Source organism: Trichomycterus rosablanca, chromosome 1, assembly GCF_030014385.1.
Source record: "Trichomycterus rosablanca isolate fTriRos1 chromosome 1, fTriRos1.hap1, whole genome shotgun sequence".
Lineage (NCBI taxonomy): Eukaryota > Metazoa > Chordata > Actinopteri > Siluriformes > Trichomycteridae > Trichomycterus > Trichomycterus rosablanca.
Genome location: NC_085988.1, coordinates 52726188 through 52741202, shown reverse-complemented (window position 1 = coordinate 52741202; position 15015 = coordinate 52726188). Strand labels below are relative to the sequence as shown.

The 15015-nt window shown below is 36.1% G+C and overlaps 2 protein-coding genes across 2 annotated transcripts; one reads left to right on the top strand and one right to left on the bottom strand.

The window, feature by feature from the left end:
* Positions 1 to 3521: 3521 nt before the first annotated feature.
* On the top strand, positions 3522 to 5220 carry LOC134323741 (uncharacterized). Its single transcript, XM_063005326.1, has 2 exons — positions 3522 to 4355; positions 5008 to 5220. Exons 1-2 carry the CDS (start codon positions 3522 to 3524, stop codon positions 5218 to 5220), a joined length of 1047 nt encoding a protein of 348 aa, XP_062861396.1.
* Positions 5221 to 10330: 5110 nt separating this feature from the next.
* On the bottom strand, positions 10331 to 12259 carry LOC134322670 (uncharacterized). The gene is made up of 2 exons (XM_063004077.1): positions 11444 to 12259; positions 10331 to 10791 (listed from the first exon to the last, which is right to left on the bottom strand). Exons 1-2 carry the CDS (start codon positions 11993 to 11995, stop codon positions 10468 to 10470), a joined length of 876 nt encoding a protein of 291 aa, XP_062860147.1. The 5' UTR covers positions 11996 to 12259; the 3' UTR covers positions 10331 to 10467.
* Between the last annotated feature and the right edge of the window lie 2756 nt (positions 12260 to 15015).

The following is a 15015-nucleotide window of genomic DNA, read 5'->3' as shown; positions in this document are numbered from 1 at the left end:
AACTTAATTATGTTCATTCCCAATACTTTGTTTACACTTAAATTTAACATTGCATTTTAAGCGTCAGACAAGTAAACAAAGAAGCACATTTTAAACATTTCTGTAGTGTTTTAGAGATTTTGTACCTGACTATTACTTTGTTGATTGTGACATTAAACTATGAATTTTCAACGTCAGAGAAGCTCAAAAAAGCACTTTAGACACAGTTCTTTCGATTCTCATTATTTTTGTTTATACATTTCTCTTACGTTGTTGAAAGCGAAATTTAACAATGCATTGTTATCGTCAGTCAGTCTCACAGAAGCACTTTAGGCACAGTTCTTTAGTGTATTATTAATTTTGTTCATTCCTATTAATCTCTTAATAATTCAATTAAACACTATATTTCAAGCGTCAGACAAGCTGAAAGACATATATTTGAAGTGTTTAGTGTTTTTGTTTATTTCTAATACTTTCTTGACAGTGACACTGAACAATGCATTTTCAGCGTGAGATAAGTTTAAAGAAGTGCTTTAAGCACAGTCCTGAAGGGTTGAGTGTTTTTAAACATTCTTAATACTCTGTTTTAAATGACACTTAACGATGCTTTAATTATGTTCATTACCAATGCTTTGTTTACAGTTAAATTTAACATTTAATTTTAGGCGTCAGACAAGTAAACAAAGAAGCACATTTTAAACATTTCTGTAGTGTTTTAGAGATTTTGTACCTGACTATTACTTTGTTGATTGTGACATTAAACTATGCATTTTCAACGTCAGAGAAGCTCAAAAAAGCACTTTAGTCACAGTTCTTTCGATTCTCATTATTTTTGTTTATTCCTATAAATCTGTTTTCAATTATAGTAAACACTATATTTTAAGCGTCAGAAAGCTAAAAGGCGTGCTGCAAGCACATTTTTGAAGTGCTTAGTGTTTTTGAAACGTTCTTTATACATCGCTTGTAATTACACCGAGCAATGCCATTTTAGCGGCAGTCAAGCTCGAAGAAGTGTATTGAGCACGTTTCTATAGTATCTTGATGATTTTGTACATTTCTCTTACGTTGTTGAAAGCGAAATTTAGCAATGCATTGTCAGTCAGTCTCACAGAAGCTCTTAAGGCACAGTTCTTTAGTGTATTATTAATTTTGTTCATTCCTATTAATCTGTTAATAATTGAATTAAACACTATATTTCAAGCGTCAGACAAGCTGAAAGACACATATTTGAAGTGTTTAGTGTTTTTGTTTATTTCTAATACTTTGTTGATTGTGACATTGAACAATGCATTTTCAGCGTCAGATAAGCTCAAAGAAGTGCTTTAAGAACAGTCCTGAAGGGTTGAGTGTTTTTAAACATTCATAATACTCTGTTTTTAAAGACACTTAACGATGCTTTAATTATGTTCATTACCAATGCTTTGTTTACAGTTAATTTTAACATTTAATTTTAGGCGTATGACAAGTAAACAAAGAAGCAAATTTTAAACATTTCTGTAGTGTTTTAGAGATTTTGTACCTGACTATTACTTTGTGGATTGTGACATTAAACTATGCATTTTCAACGTCAGAGAAGCTCAAAAAAGCACTTTAGACACAGTTCTTTCGATTCTCATTATTTTTGTTTATTCACATAAATCTGTTTTCAATTATAGTAAACACTATATTTTAAGCGTCAGAAAGCTAAAAGACATGCTGCAAGCACATATTTGAAGTGCTTAGTGTTTTTGAAACGTTCTTTTTACATTGTTTGTAATTACACTGAGCAATGCCATTTTAGCGGCAGTCAAGCTCAAAGAAGTGTATTTTGCACGTTTTTATAGTATCTTAATGAGTTTGTACATTTCTCTTACTTTAATGAAAGCGAAATTTAACAATGCATTGTTATCGTCAGTCAGTCTCACAGAAGCACTTAAGGCACAGTTCTTTAGTGTATTTTGTAAATTCTTATTAATCTGTTAATAATTCAATTAAACACTATATTTAAAGCGTCAGACAAGCTGAAAGACACATATTTGAAGTGTTTAGTGTTTTTGTACATTTCTAATATTTTGTTGATAGTGATATTGAACAATGCATTTTTAACGTCAGATAAGCTCAAAGAAGTGCTTTAAGCACAGTCCTGAAGAATTGAGTGTTTTTAAACATTCTGAATACTCTGTTTTTAATGACACTTAAGGATGCTTTAAATATGTTCATTACCAATGCTTTGTTTACAGTTAAATTAAACAATGCGTTTTTAGCTTCAGACAGACTCATAGAGGAACTTTAGGCACAGTTCTTTAGTTTTTTATTAATTTTGTTTATTCCTAAAAGTTTGTTAATAATTAAATTAAACACTCCGATGACTTTGCTGATAGTGTACATAAATTATTTTAAACATTTTTGTTACTCTATTGAGAGTGACATTAATCAATGCATTTTTAGCGTTTGAAAAGCCCAAAGAATCGCTTTAAACACATTTCTGCAGCGTCTAATTGATTTTGTACATTCCTATTACTTTGTTGATAGTGACATTAAACAATGCATTTGCAGCGTCTGACAAGCTTAAAAAAGTGCTTTTAGCAAAGTCCTGAAATGTTGAGTGTTTTTAAACATTCTTAATACTCTGTTTTTAAAGACACTTAAGGATGCTTTAATTATGTTCATTACCAATGCTTTGTTTACAGTTAAATTAAACAATGCATTTTCAGCTTCAGACAGACTCATAGAGGAACTTCAGGCACAGTTCTTTAGTTTTTTAATAATTTTGTTTATTCCTAAAGTTTGTTAATAATTAAATTAAACACTCCGATCACTTTGCTGATAGTGTACAAAAATTATTTTGAACATGTTTGTTACTGTATTGAGTGACATAAATCAATGCATTTTGAGCGTTTGAAAATCACAAAGAATCGCTTTAAAAACATTTCTGCAGCGTCTTATTGATTTTAAAAATTCCTATTACTTTGTTGATAGAGACATTGAACAATGCATTTGCAGCGTCTGACAAGCTTAAAGAAGTGCTTTTAGCACAGTCCTGAAGTGTTGAGTGTTTTTAAACATTCTTAATACTCTGTAATGACACTGAACGATTCCTTAATTATGTTCGTTCCCAGAACTTTGTTTACACTTAAATTTAACATTACATTTTAGGCGTCAGACAAGTAAACAAAGAAGCACATTTTAAACATTTCTGTATTGTTTAAGAGATTTTGTACCTGACTATTACTTTGTTGATTGTGACATTAAACTATACATTTTCAACGTCAGAGAAGCTCAAAAAAGCACTTTAGAAAAAGTTCCTTCGATTCTCATTATTTTTGTTTATTCCTATAAATCTGTTTTCTACGACGGCGTATTAGGGCCACTAAAGAAAATTTTTTTTTTTATTTGTTCTGAGATTAAAGTCGATATTATTCTGAGATTAAAGTCGATATTATTCTGAGATTAAAGTCGACATTATTCTGAGATTAAAGTCGACATTATTCTGAGATTAAAGTCGATATTATTCTGAGATTAAAGTCGAAATAATATGGCCATAGCAGCCGCCTCGTGTTAAAATGAGTGATGTTCATGATTTGGTGAAGTTATACTTTCGCATCGGTTTTACGAATAAAGAAATCCTCAATCTCTTGGCACAACAGCACCGGATTGTTATTAGCATAAGGACGCTGAAACGGATTTGCAGTAAACTGCATTTATTTAGAAGAAAGAACCAGACGGACTTAGAGGAAATCTTCTCTTTTGTTGAAGCGGAACTTGCGGGCAGTGGCAGGCTACAAGGCTATCGGTGGTTACATCTCCGTGCTGTTCGAAGAGGGTTTGTAGTTTCACAGGAGACGATGAGAATGATCATCAAAATGATCGATCCCGAAGGAGTGCAACTCCGGCGCGCTCGGCGTCTGCGCCGTCGCCAGTACTGCAACCGAGGCCCCAACGCTTTATGGCATATGGACTCGTACGATAAACTAAAGCCTTATGGCATTGCTATAAATGGTTGCATTGACGGATTTAGTCGCCATGTCATGTGGATGGAGGCGTACAACACGAATAACGACCCAAAAGTAATTGCGGGTTATTGGATAAGCACAGTAACGCGCATTGGAGGCTGCCCTCAGCGCCTGCGTGCCGATCCAGGTACTGAGAATGGGCATGTGAGGGAAATGCAGATGTTTTTACGCAGAAATCACTCGGACCCTTACGCAGGAGAGAGAAGTTTCATTTATGGATGCAGCACGGCAAACCAACGCATAGAATCGTGGTGGGGCATTCTGCGTAAACAAAGTGGACAGTTCTGGATGGACATTTTCCAGACGCTCAGAGATGATGGACATTTTTCCGGTGACTTCTTGGACAGAAATCTGATACAGTTCTGCTTCCTTAACCTAATTCAGGTAGGCTCTATAGCCACAGGCTACACCTTCTGTATTTATATTCATCAGTTATGTATTGCCAGATTGTTTTCATTAAGCTACCTTCACTACATTTGATCAGAAACAGCTATAGTCTGTAATTAATCTGTCTATTAATCTAAACCATTTATTAATGTAATAGCACCACCAAAAGGTATTATTTTGTTGGCAGACAATTCCAGGCACAAGTCACACTTACAAAAAAGTCCAGCAACATTGCTGTCACATTCAGTTGTACCAGCAAAACACACTACTATGTTAGTGCCACTGCTGTGATGATAATATTCTACCACCAAAATAGCTTTACCAACAAATCAGCTGCGATCTCATCGTACCAGCAGTCTTTTACCACTAATGGTCAAGTTAGGGGTTGGCTGATAAATTGTGGAGCAAGAGACGAGGCACGGTGACTAATTGTAGGTGTGCTTGGTAAACTGGTCATTGAAGCCAGGTATAAGATGTTGACAATATAAAGTTTTGATAATATTTTAATGACGTATATGTTTAACTAAATTTATGACTCAACACAGGCTTTGTAAGCATAAGTGTCCCATATATTGATGGTAAATGTTCTGTGCATATTTTTTGTTGGGACAGTAGTTGAACTAAGTTTTACATATTTATGTTCATGCAGGAGGAACTAGACGAAGTTGTGAGGACATGGAACTCCCATCAAATAAGGTCAAGGCCAGGAATTCCAGGAGGACGCCCAATTTTAATGTACTGTATGCCACAGATTTATGGTGCAGGGGAGGACAAACTCAAATATGTGCTTCCAGAAGAGGTCACTGTTTGCAAAGAGGAATGCACCCCAAAATCCCAGTTCCCCTGTGATGAAAGTCTTTGAGCTCTGTGCTCTTCTTATTGATGAAAATGGCTGGGATGCTCCTGTTGATGCATACCATGCAGCTGAACTGTACATTCTCTTAAGAAATCAAATACTAGATAATATCTAGAACTGAGCTTCTCAACACCAGCTATGGGGACCCACTGATGAGTGGGTTCTCGGAACTGAAGTTACTTTCTAATAGATTGTGTCTGTAGTTATATTAAAATAAATGATGTGTTTATATGCATGCATCTGACAAAATAAAAATTCAATAATTTCACATATATGGTGTCTATCTATAGACAAGGAACAGGCTAGACAAGTATTACATACACAAACTTTTTAATACTAAAATTCAAGGCAAAAACAGGGTAAATGAGAACAACAAAAATCTCCATACAAAAGTAATATACTAATGCCCTAGAAACTTTTGCCTTTTTCAAGTCCTTTGTTTTTTTATAGTAGTTATTATTAATTTTGCAACTTAATACTGTATCAAACTGAACATACTATACTTTTCAAACAACATGTATGTATGTAATTATGCAATAACAACATCATCCAACATAAAATGTTTGCATAAAATTACATTTTCTGTTTGTAGGACATGTCAAAAGCTTTTTCTTTGGACCGGGATGTCTTAATTTTAAACATAGTTTGTATTGACGCATATACACACAAGCAATATTATGTGCAGCAAGAATGCAAACATGCATACTTGCTGCACAGAATATCACTTATGTGTATATGCGTCAATACAATCTATGTTTAAAATTAGGACATCCCGGTCCAAAGAAAAAGCTTTTGACATGTTATTACTACACAATGTCCATCACCCAGATGTTGCTCTCCAGAACAGCATTAAATTCAGAGCGGAAGTCAGGAAAATGATCATAGCTCTCAGAGAGATGTATGAGCATCCCACATGTACGTCCAATAGGCCTCCTTGTGAAATTGCTCTGGACAATGAACTCCACCTCAATAACATCCGACACCACTAAATCAGAGCCTGTGCAGAACCTCAAAAATTTTCCAAGCTTGTTTTCATCAAGTTCTCTGATGTATCGTTTTAAGTGTGTGGCAACTTCTGCTTGCTTTGTTGTCATTTCTTTCGGAAACTTTAACATTTTTGCCACTTTTTTTGGTGTCGGCTTCAGGTCACTGTACATTTTGGTCAGTTCCTCATAACTGAGAGTCATCTCTACCCGTGTTATCTCATTCCAGCAGTCAATGACAAACTTTGGTTTTTGCACAAGCTCCTTATGAGATAGCTCTTTAAGAATTTCTGGCAGAGTGGTGGCAGTAACTCTCCTCCTGCATTCATAACTGTTAAGAATTTCCAATAGGTCATCAAAATCAACAGAGGTAAAGTCATCTAGAGCTTGACTTAGCATATCTCGATCTTGGCAGCTCACAAACTGTAGAAAGTGTGCATTCAGATCACTGAACACAGTACCAAATAAGACCTCTTCAATAAATGGTGGCGCCAGCTTGATTGGTAAATATTTGCAATCTTGAAATCCTTTGACAAGAATTCGCCCAGCTGCTGTCCATTTTGCAGCATTGAAATCATGCCTAAGGAAAGGTACTTTTAAGGTTGTTCCAAGGGTACACCGTTCATAGAATTCCACCCAAAAGCAACTGTAGACATCCCTTAGAACACCGGACCCAGTACCGGCTTCCACTGAGCTGTCAGGAAGAAGGCGTCTTACCGTCATTGATGTTTCCATAATCTCAGGGTCAGAAAAAGCCTCTATCATCTCGTTGAAACTGTTTGAATAGTGTAAGACCAAAATCCTAGTAGACAAAGCAGAAGGGTGGCTTAGAGGTAACTCATCAGGCACGTAGATTAAAGTGTCACTGAGAGAGTCATTGTCTCCTGTTTGTTGTGCACCAAAAGAGATCTCAGGATCAGATAAATCTGCAACTATGGCATGTGAACTGACCTCTTCAGAAGCATACTCTGGTTCTACAGACAAAGTGATGGAATCACTGATGACACCAACAATTGTGCTTGCAACATGATCAGTCCTAGCAGGGAGTTGTGTATTCCTTATGGATTGTGTTTCCCCTGTTTGTTCAGAAAAAATGAACATGTCTGGCAAGGAGTCTTCAGATTCACCTATCTGATCTTGCAGATCTCTGTCTGGTGTGGACATAGATCTTAGCCTGTTACTATGTGCCAAAAAATCAGGCTCTTGGAAGGCAACTTGATCAGGGTTGTTACCAGATTCTTCAGTCAGCGCTGGTTTTGGTCGAGTTGCTATGTAGAAGCGCAACACAGAGAATTTGACAGTGTTTAAAATCATTTCAACAGAGATGTCTTTCAGAAGAGGATTTTGCTTGAAGTCCCAAACTTCAAAGTCAAAGTTGGATTCGGGACCTTTGCTAGATGTGCCATCTGGAAAAAATAAGGCCTTTCCTTCTTTTAGTATCTCATAATAGCCTGCTTGAATGTTAATTGAAACTTTTCTTGTCCCCCCACCTTGTTTTGCTCTGACCTGTTTTGTGACTTCATTGTCATTGTGAACCCATCCAATTTCAATAATGCGTGTTGATTGTCTTGCTCGACCCCTTGTCTTTTTTGAGGTTTGTGGTTCCTCTTCACCTTTATCTTTTTCCTTTCTGAGTTTAAGTTTCTCCCTTAGCTTTTCAAAAAGACCTAACTTTCGTTTTGCAGAGGGCGTCTGGTGCCTACAAAAATTAAACAGAGCAATCCTGTCTCCATATGACGGGAGGTAATTGGCCAGTTCTGCATCTTCCATTAGCATGATGACATCTCTGTCAATCTGTAAAAAAGTTAAGAAAAATGTGTGTTAAAAATTGTGACTAATAAGAATTATTCATTAATTCATTGTCTGTTTCACCACCACTTTATTCACCCCAGACAGGTATCCAGTCCATATCAGGGCAGACCTTTAAAAAATACCTTAAAGACTGGATTGTGAGTGTAAAGAGTTTTAATATTGTCTGCAAAGAAGGATCACATAGACAGAGTCTCACACAGAGGCTCTGTGAATGCGATAACAACTGATAAAATAGATGTCTTTTGATACTGATGTTTTTGGACATCATATAATGCAGTTGACGCACTTGTTATCATACATGTACACCATGTACACATCCAGTAATATTGTATTGTAGCAGTATTCTTGGAATATGACTACTGGCAAAAATGTCCTAAGCATTCGTACAATTTAGTAGTAATTGATTGTGTATTAATACTTCTAGTGTAAATTAATATTTTTCTGACACACAAACACACACTCAGGCAATTTTAGCAGCTTCATTAGGCCTGATTGCATGTCTTTGGACTCCCGAAAAAAACCCTACATGGACTTCAGGGAGAACATATAAACTCCATACAAGGACCCTGTTAGGGTGCATATTTCTGTCAGACCTAACATAGCCAATCATTTAATCATTTAGGATGCTTCTAGGTTACATATGACGTAAATCCTGTTATCCAAAGCAACCCATAGATATTCAGATAGAAATTAAATAACCATATATTGCAATGACAGTGCAAGAGAGTAATGACACAGAATGGAGTCTGAATGTAATTTCCAACACATATACAGTGGATATAAAAAGTATACAAACCAAGTAGATCAGACCAAGATAATTATAACCCTTAATATTATAAACAAAGCACTACCTTTTGCTCTTCCATCAAATGAATTGCATCTTCCGAGACACCTCTATCCCTCAGGAAGGTTAATAAATCTGATAGTTTCTCTGCCATTGGTAACTGCAGAATAAAATACAAATACATGATGACAAAGGCTACAAGAAACCTCACAAAATCTCGGATTAATAAAACCACTGACGAGCGTTTTTAAAGGGGACTATAAATCAGCACGAACAAGGTTTTTAGTGTAGCCTAAAATACTAAAACAACATAGTTTAAAAAAGTTTAGTTGGGTCGTTGTTTTAGTACGAGCGACGTTAAGCTTTGTTTACGTTTACGTTACTTTCTCTCTTTCTCTCTCTCTCTCTCTCTCTCTCTATCTCCGTGACAATTTAAGCGGACAATAGTTACGGCGTATAGGGTGACGTTTCTCTCAGATAAACGTGTGTGGCTTAATTACAGCCTCGCATTAAGTTCATTACAGTAGACCAACTCCCATTATAAACTTACGATTTTGCCTGTGTTATGCATTAGGTCCAAAATATGACGCTAATAGTACGCTAACCATGTAAGAATGATCAGGCTACCTGGGCATTGCATTAACCGGCTATAACATTAATAGAGCATTAAAAAGTACCAGTTTAAGAACGTACCTCTTGACATGGTAATTACAGCAGTCCTCGTCACAACTCGTAGGTGAAACCTAGGATGCGTGCTTGCATTCGCGCTTCTATGAACTGACAAGCCTAGACGGCTGCACATTCTTTGGCCATATTATTTCGACTTTAATCTCGCAGTTATTACGACTTTAATCTCGCAATCATTATGACTTTAATGTCGTAATTATTACGACTTTAATCTCGCAATCATTACGACTTTAATCTCGCAATCATTATGACTTTAATGTCGTAATTATTACGACTTTAATCTCGCAATCATTACGACTTTAATCTCGCAATCATTACGACTTTAATGTCATGACAATTTAAGCGGACAATAGCTACGGCGTATAGGGTGACGTTTCACTCAGATAAACGTGTGTGGCTTAATTACAGCCTCGCATTAAATTCATTACAGTAGACCAACTCCGATTATAAACTTACGATTTTGCCTGTTATGCATTAGGTCCAAAATATGACGCTAATAGTACGCTAACCATTGTTAATGCATTGCATTAACCGGCTATAACATTAATAGAGCATTAAAAAGTACCAGTTTAAGAACGTACCTCTTGACTGATGGTAATTACAGCAGTCCTCGTCACAACTCGTAGGTGAAACCTAGGATGCGTGCTTGCATTCTCGCTATTCTGAACTGACAAGCCTACGACGTACTACGACCTACTCTTTGGCCATATTATTTCGACTTTAATCTCAGAATAATATCGACTTTAATCTCAGAATAATATCGACTTTAATCTCAGAACAAATTAAAAAAAAAAATTTCCTTAGTGGCCCTAATACGCCGTGACACCATATATGTGAAATTATTGAATTTTTATTTTGTCAGATGCATGCATATAAACACATCATTTATTTTAATATAACTACAGACACAATCTATTAGAAAGTAACTTCAGTTCCGAGAACCCACTCATCAGTGGGTCCCCATAGCTGGTGTTGAGAAGCTCAGTTCTAGATATTATCTAGTATTTGATTTCTTAAGAGAATGTACAGTTCAGCTGCATGGTATGCATCAACAGGAGCATCCCAGCCATTTTCATCAATAAGAAGAGCACAGAGCTCAAAGACTGTTTCATCACAGGGGAACTGGGATTTTGGGGTGCATTCCTCTTTGCAAACAGTGACCTCTTCTGGAAGCACATATTTGAGTTTGTCCTCCCCTGCACCATAAATCTGTGGCATACAGTACATTAAAATTGGGCGTCCTCCTGGAATTCCTGGCCTTGACCTTATTTGATGGGAGTTCCATGTCCTCACAACTTCGTCTAGTTCCTCCTGCATGAACATAAATATGTAAAACTTAGTTCAACTACTGTCCCAACAAAAAATATGCACAGAACATTTACCATCAATATATGGGACACTTATGCTTACAAAGCCTGTGTTGAGTCATAAATTTAGTTAAACATATACGTCATTAAAATATTATCAAAACTTTATATTGTCAACATCTTATACCTGGCTTCAATGACCAGTTTACCAAGCACACCTACAATTAGTCACCGTGCCTCGTCTCTTGCTCCACAATTTATCAGCCAACCCCTAACTTGACCATTAGTGGTAAAAGACTGCTGGTACGATGAGATCGCAGCTGATTTGTTGGTAAAGCTATTTTGGTGGTAGAATATTATCATCACAGCAGTGGCACTAACATAGTAGTGTGTTTTGCTGGTACAACTGAATGTGACAGCAATGTTGCTGGACTTTTTTGTAAGTGTGACTTGTGCCTGGAATTGTCTGCCAACAAAATAATACCTTTTGGTGGTGCTATTACATTAATAAATGGTTTAGATTAATAGACAGATTAATTACAGACTATAGCTGTTTCTGATCAAATGTAGTGAAGGTAGCTTAATGAAAACAATCTGGCAATACATAACTGATGAATATAAATACAGAAGGTGTAGCCTGTGGCTATAGAGCCTACCTGAATTAGGTTAAGGAAGCAGAACTGTATCAGATTTCTGTCCAAGAAGTCACCGGAAAAATGTCCATCATCTCTGAGCGTCTGGAAAATGTCCATCCAGAACTGTCCACTTTGTTTACGCAGAATGCCCCACCACGATTCTATGCGTTGGTTTGCCGTGCTGCATCCATAAATGAAACTTCTCTCTCCTGCGTAAGGGTCCGAGTGATTTCTGCGTAAAAACATCTGCATTTCCCTCACATGCCCATTCTCAGTACCTGGATCGGCACGCAGGCGCTGAGGGCAGCCTCCAATGCGCGTTACTGTGCTTATCCAATAACCCGCAATTACTTTTGGGTCGTTATTCGTGTTGTACGCCTCCATCCACATGACATGGCGACTAAATCCGTCAATGCAACCATTTATAGCAATGCCATAAGGCTTTAGTTTATCGTACGAGTCCATATGCCATAAAGCGTTGGGGCCTCGGTTGCAGTACTGGCGACGGCGCAGACGCCGAGCGCGCCGGAGTTGCACTCCTTCGGGATCGATCATTTTGATGATCATTCTCATCGTCTCCTGTGAAACTACAAACCCTCTTCGAACAGCACGGAGATGTAACCACCGATAGCCTTGTAGCCTGCCACTGCCCGCAAGTTCCGCTTCAACAAAAGAGAAGATTTCCTCTAAGTCCGTCTGGTTCTTTCTTCTAAATAAATGCAGTTTACTGCAAATCCGTTTCAGCGTCCTTATGCTAATAACAATCCGGTGCTGTTGTGCCAAGAGATTGAGGATTTCTTTATTCGTAAAACCGATGCGAAAGTATAACTTCACCAAATCATGAACATCACTCATTTTAACACGAGGCGGCTGCTATGGCCATATTATTTCGACTTTAATCTCAGAATAATATCGACTTTAATCTCAGAATAATGTCGACTTTAATCTCAGAATAATGTCGACTTTAATCTCAGAATAATATCGACTTTAATCTCAGAATAATATCGACTTTAATCTCAGAACAAATAAAAAAAAATTTTTTCTTTAGTGGCCCTAATACGCCGTCGTAGTTTTCGATTATAGTAAACACTAATATTTTAAGCGTCAGAAAGCTAAAAGACGTGCTGCAAGCACATATTTGAAGTGCTTAGTGTTTTTGAAACGTTCTTAATACATTGTTTATAATTACACTGAGCAATGCCATTTTAGCGGCAGTCAAGCTCAAAGAAGTGTATTGAGCACGTTTCTATAGTATCTTGATGACTTTGTACATTTCTCTTACGTTGTTGAAAGTGAAATTTAACAATGCATTGTTATCGTCAGACAGTCTCACAGAAGCACTTTAGGCACAGTTCTTTAGTGTATTTTGTAAATTCCTATTAAACTGTTACTAATTCAATTAAACACTATATTTAAAGCGTCAGACAAGCTGAAAGACACATATTTGAAGTGTTTAGTGTTTTTTTACATTTCTAATACTTTGTTGATAGTGACATTGAACAATGCATTTTCAGCGTCAGATAAGCTCAAAGAAGTGCTTTAAGCACAGTCCTAAAGGGTTGAGTGTTTTTAAACATTCTTAATACTCTGAGTGTTAAACATTCTTATTATTTTGTTTTTAATGACACTTAACGATGCTTTATTTATGTTCATCACCAAAGCTTTGTTTACAGTTAAATTAAACAATGCATTTTCAGCTTCAGACAGACTCATAGAGGAACTTTAGGCACAGTTCTTTAGTTTTTTATTAATTTTGTTTATTCCTAAAAGTTTGTTAATAATTAAATTTAACACTCCGATCACTTTGCTGATAGTGTACAAAAATTATTTTGAAAATTTTTGTTACTGTATTGAGAGTGACATTAATCAATGCATTTTTAGCGTTTGAAAAGCCCAAAGAATCGCTTTAAACACATTTCTGCAGCGTCTTATTGATTTTGTACATTCCTATTACTTTGTTGATAGTGACATTGAACAATGCATTTGCAGCGTCTGACAAGCTTAAAAAAGTGCTTTTAGCACAGTCCTGAAGTGTTGAGTGTTTTTAAACATTCTTAATACTCTGTAATGACACTGAACTTAATTATGTTCATTCCCAATACTTTGTTTACACTTAAATTTAACATTGCATTTTAGGCGTCAGACAAGTAACGTGCTGCGTGCACATATCTAAAGTGCTTATTGATTTTGAAACGTTGTTTATACATGGTTTGAAATTACACCGAGCAATGCCATTTTAGCGGCAGCCATATTGAGCACGTTTCTATAGTATCTTGATGACTTTGTACATTTCTCTTACGTTGTTGAAAGCGAAATTTAACAATGCATTTTTATCGTCAGTCAGTCTCACAGAAGCACTTAAGGCACAGTTCTTTAGTGTATTATTAATTTTGCTCATTCCTATTAATCTGTTAATAATTCAATTAAACACTATATTTAAAGCGTCAGACAAGCTGAAAGACACATATTTGAAGAGTTTTGTGTTTTTGTACATTTCTAATACTTTGTTGACTGTGACACTGAACAATGCATTTTCAGCGTCAGATAAGCTCAAAGAAGTCCTTTAAGCACAGTCCTGAAGTGTTGAGTGTTTTTAAACATTCTTAATACTCTGTAATGACACTGAACTTAATTATGTTCATTCCCAATACTTTGTTTACACTTAAATTTAACATTGCATTTTAGGCGTCAGACAAGTAACGTGCTGCGTGCACATATCTAAAGTGCTTATTGATTTTGAAACGTTGTTTATACATGGTTTGAAATTACACCGAGCAATGCCATTTTAGCGGCAGCCATATTGAGCACGTTTCTATAGTATCTTGATGACTTTGTACATTTCTCTTACGTTGTTGAAAGCGAAATTTAACAATGCATTTTTATCGTCAGTCAGTCTCACAGAAGCACTTAAGGCACAGTTCTTTAGTGTATTATTAATTTTGCTCATTCCTATTAATCTGTTAATAATTCAATTAAACACTATATTTAAAGCGTCAGACAAGCTGAAAGACACATATTTGAAGAGTTTTGTGTTTTTGTACATTTCTAATACTTTGTTGACTGTGACACTGAACAATGCATTTTCAGCGTCAGATAAGCTCAAAGAAGTCCTTTAAGCACAGTCCAGAAGGGTTGAGTGTTTTTAAACATTCTTAATACTCTGTTTTTAATGACACTTAAGGATGCTTTAATTATGTTCATTACCAATGCTTTGTTTACAGTTAAATTTTTGTTTTAGAGATTTTGTACCTGACTATTACTTTGTTGATTGTGACAATAAACTATGCATTTTCAACGTCAGAGAAGCTCATAAAAGCACTTTAGACACAGTTTTTTCGATTCTCATTATTTTTGTTTATTCCCATAAATCTGTTTTCAATTATAGTAAACACTATATTTTAAGTTTGAAAGCTAAAGACGTGCTGCAAGCACATATTTGAAGTGCTTAGTGTTTTTGAAACGTTCTTTATACATTGTTTGTAATTACACTGAGCAATGCCATTTTAGCGGCAGTCAAGCTCAAAGAAGTGTATTGAACACGTTTGTGTAGAATCTTGATGAAAGCGAAATTTAACAATGCATTGTTATCGTCA

Bases quoted from the DNA above. Each gene is read 5' to 3' on its own strand.
- LOC134322670 (XM_063004077.1), bottom strand. From the start codon at position 11,995: ATGAGAATGATCATCAAAATGATCGATCCCGAAGGAGTGCAACTCCGG. The intron at 10,792-11,443 runs GTAGGCTCTATA...ATGTTCATGCAG, and splicing joins GCTTCCTTAACCTAATTCAG to GAGGAACTAGACGAAGTTGT.
- LOC134323741 (XM_063005326.1), top strand. From the start codon at position 3,522: ATGAGTGATGTTCATGATTTGGTGAAGTTATACTTTCGCATCGGTTTT. The intron at 4,356-5,007 runs GTAGGCTCTATA...ATGTTCATGCAG, and splicing joins GCTTCCTTAACCTAATTCAG to GAGGAACTAGACGAAGTTGT.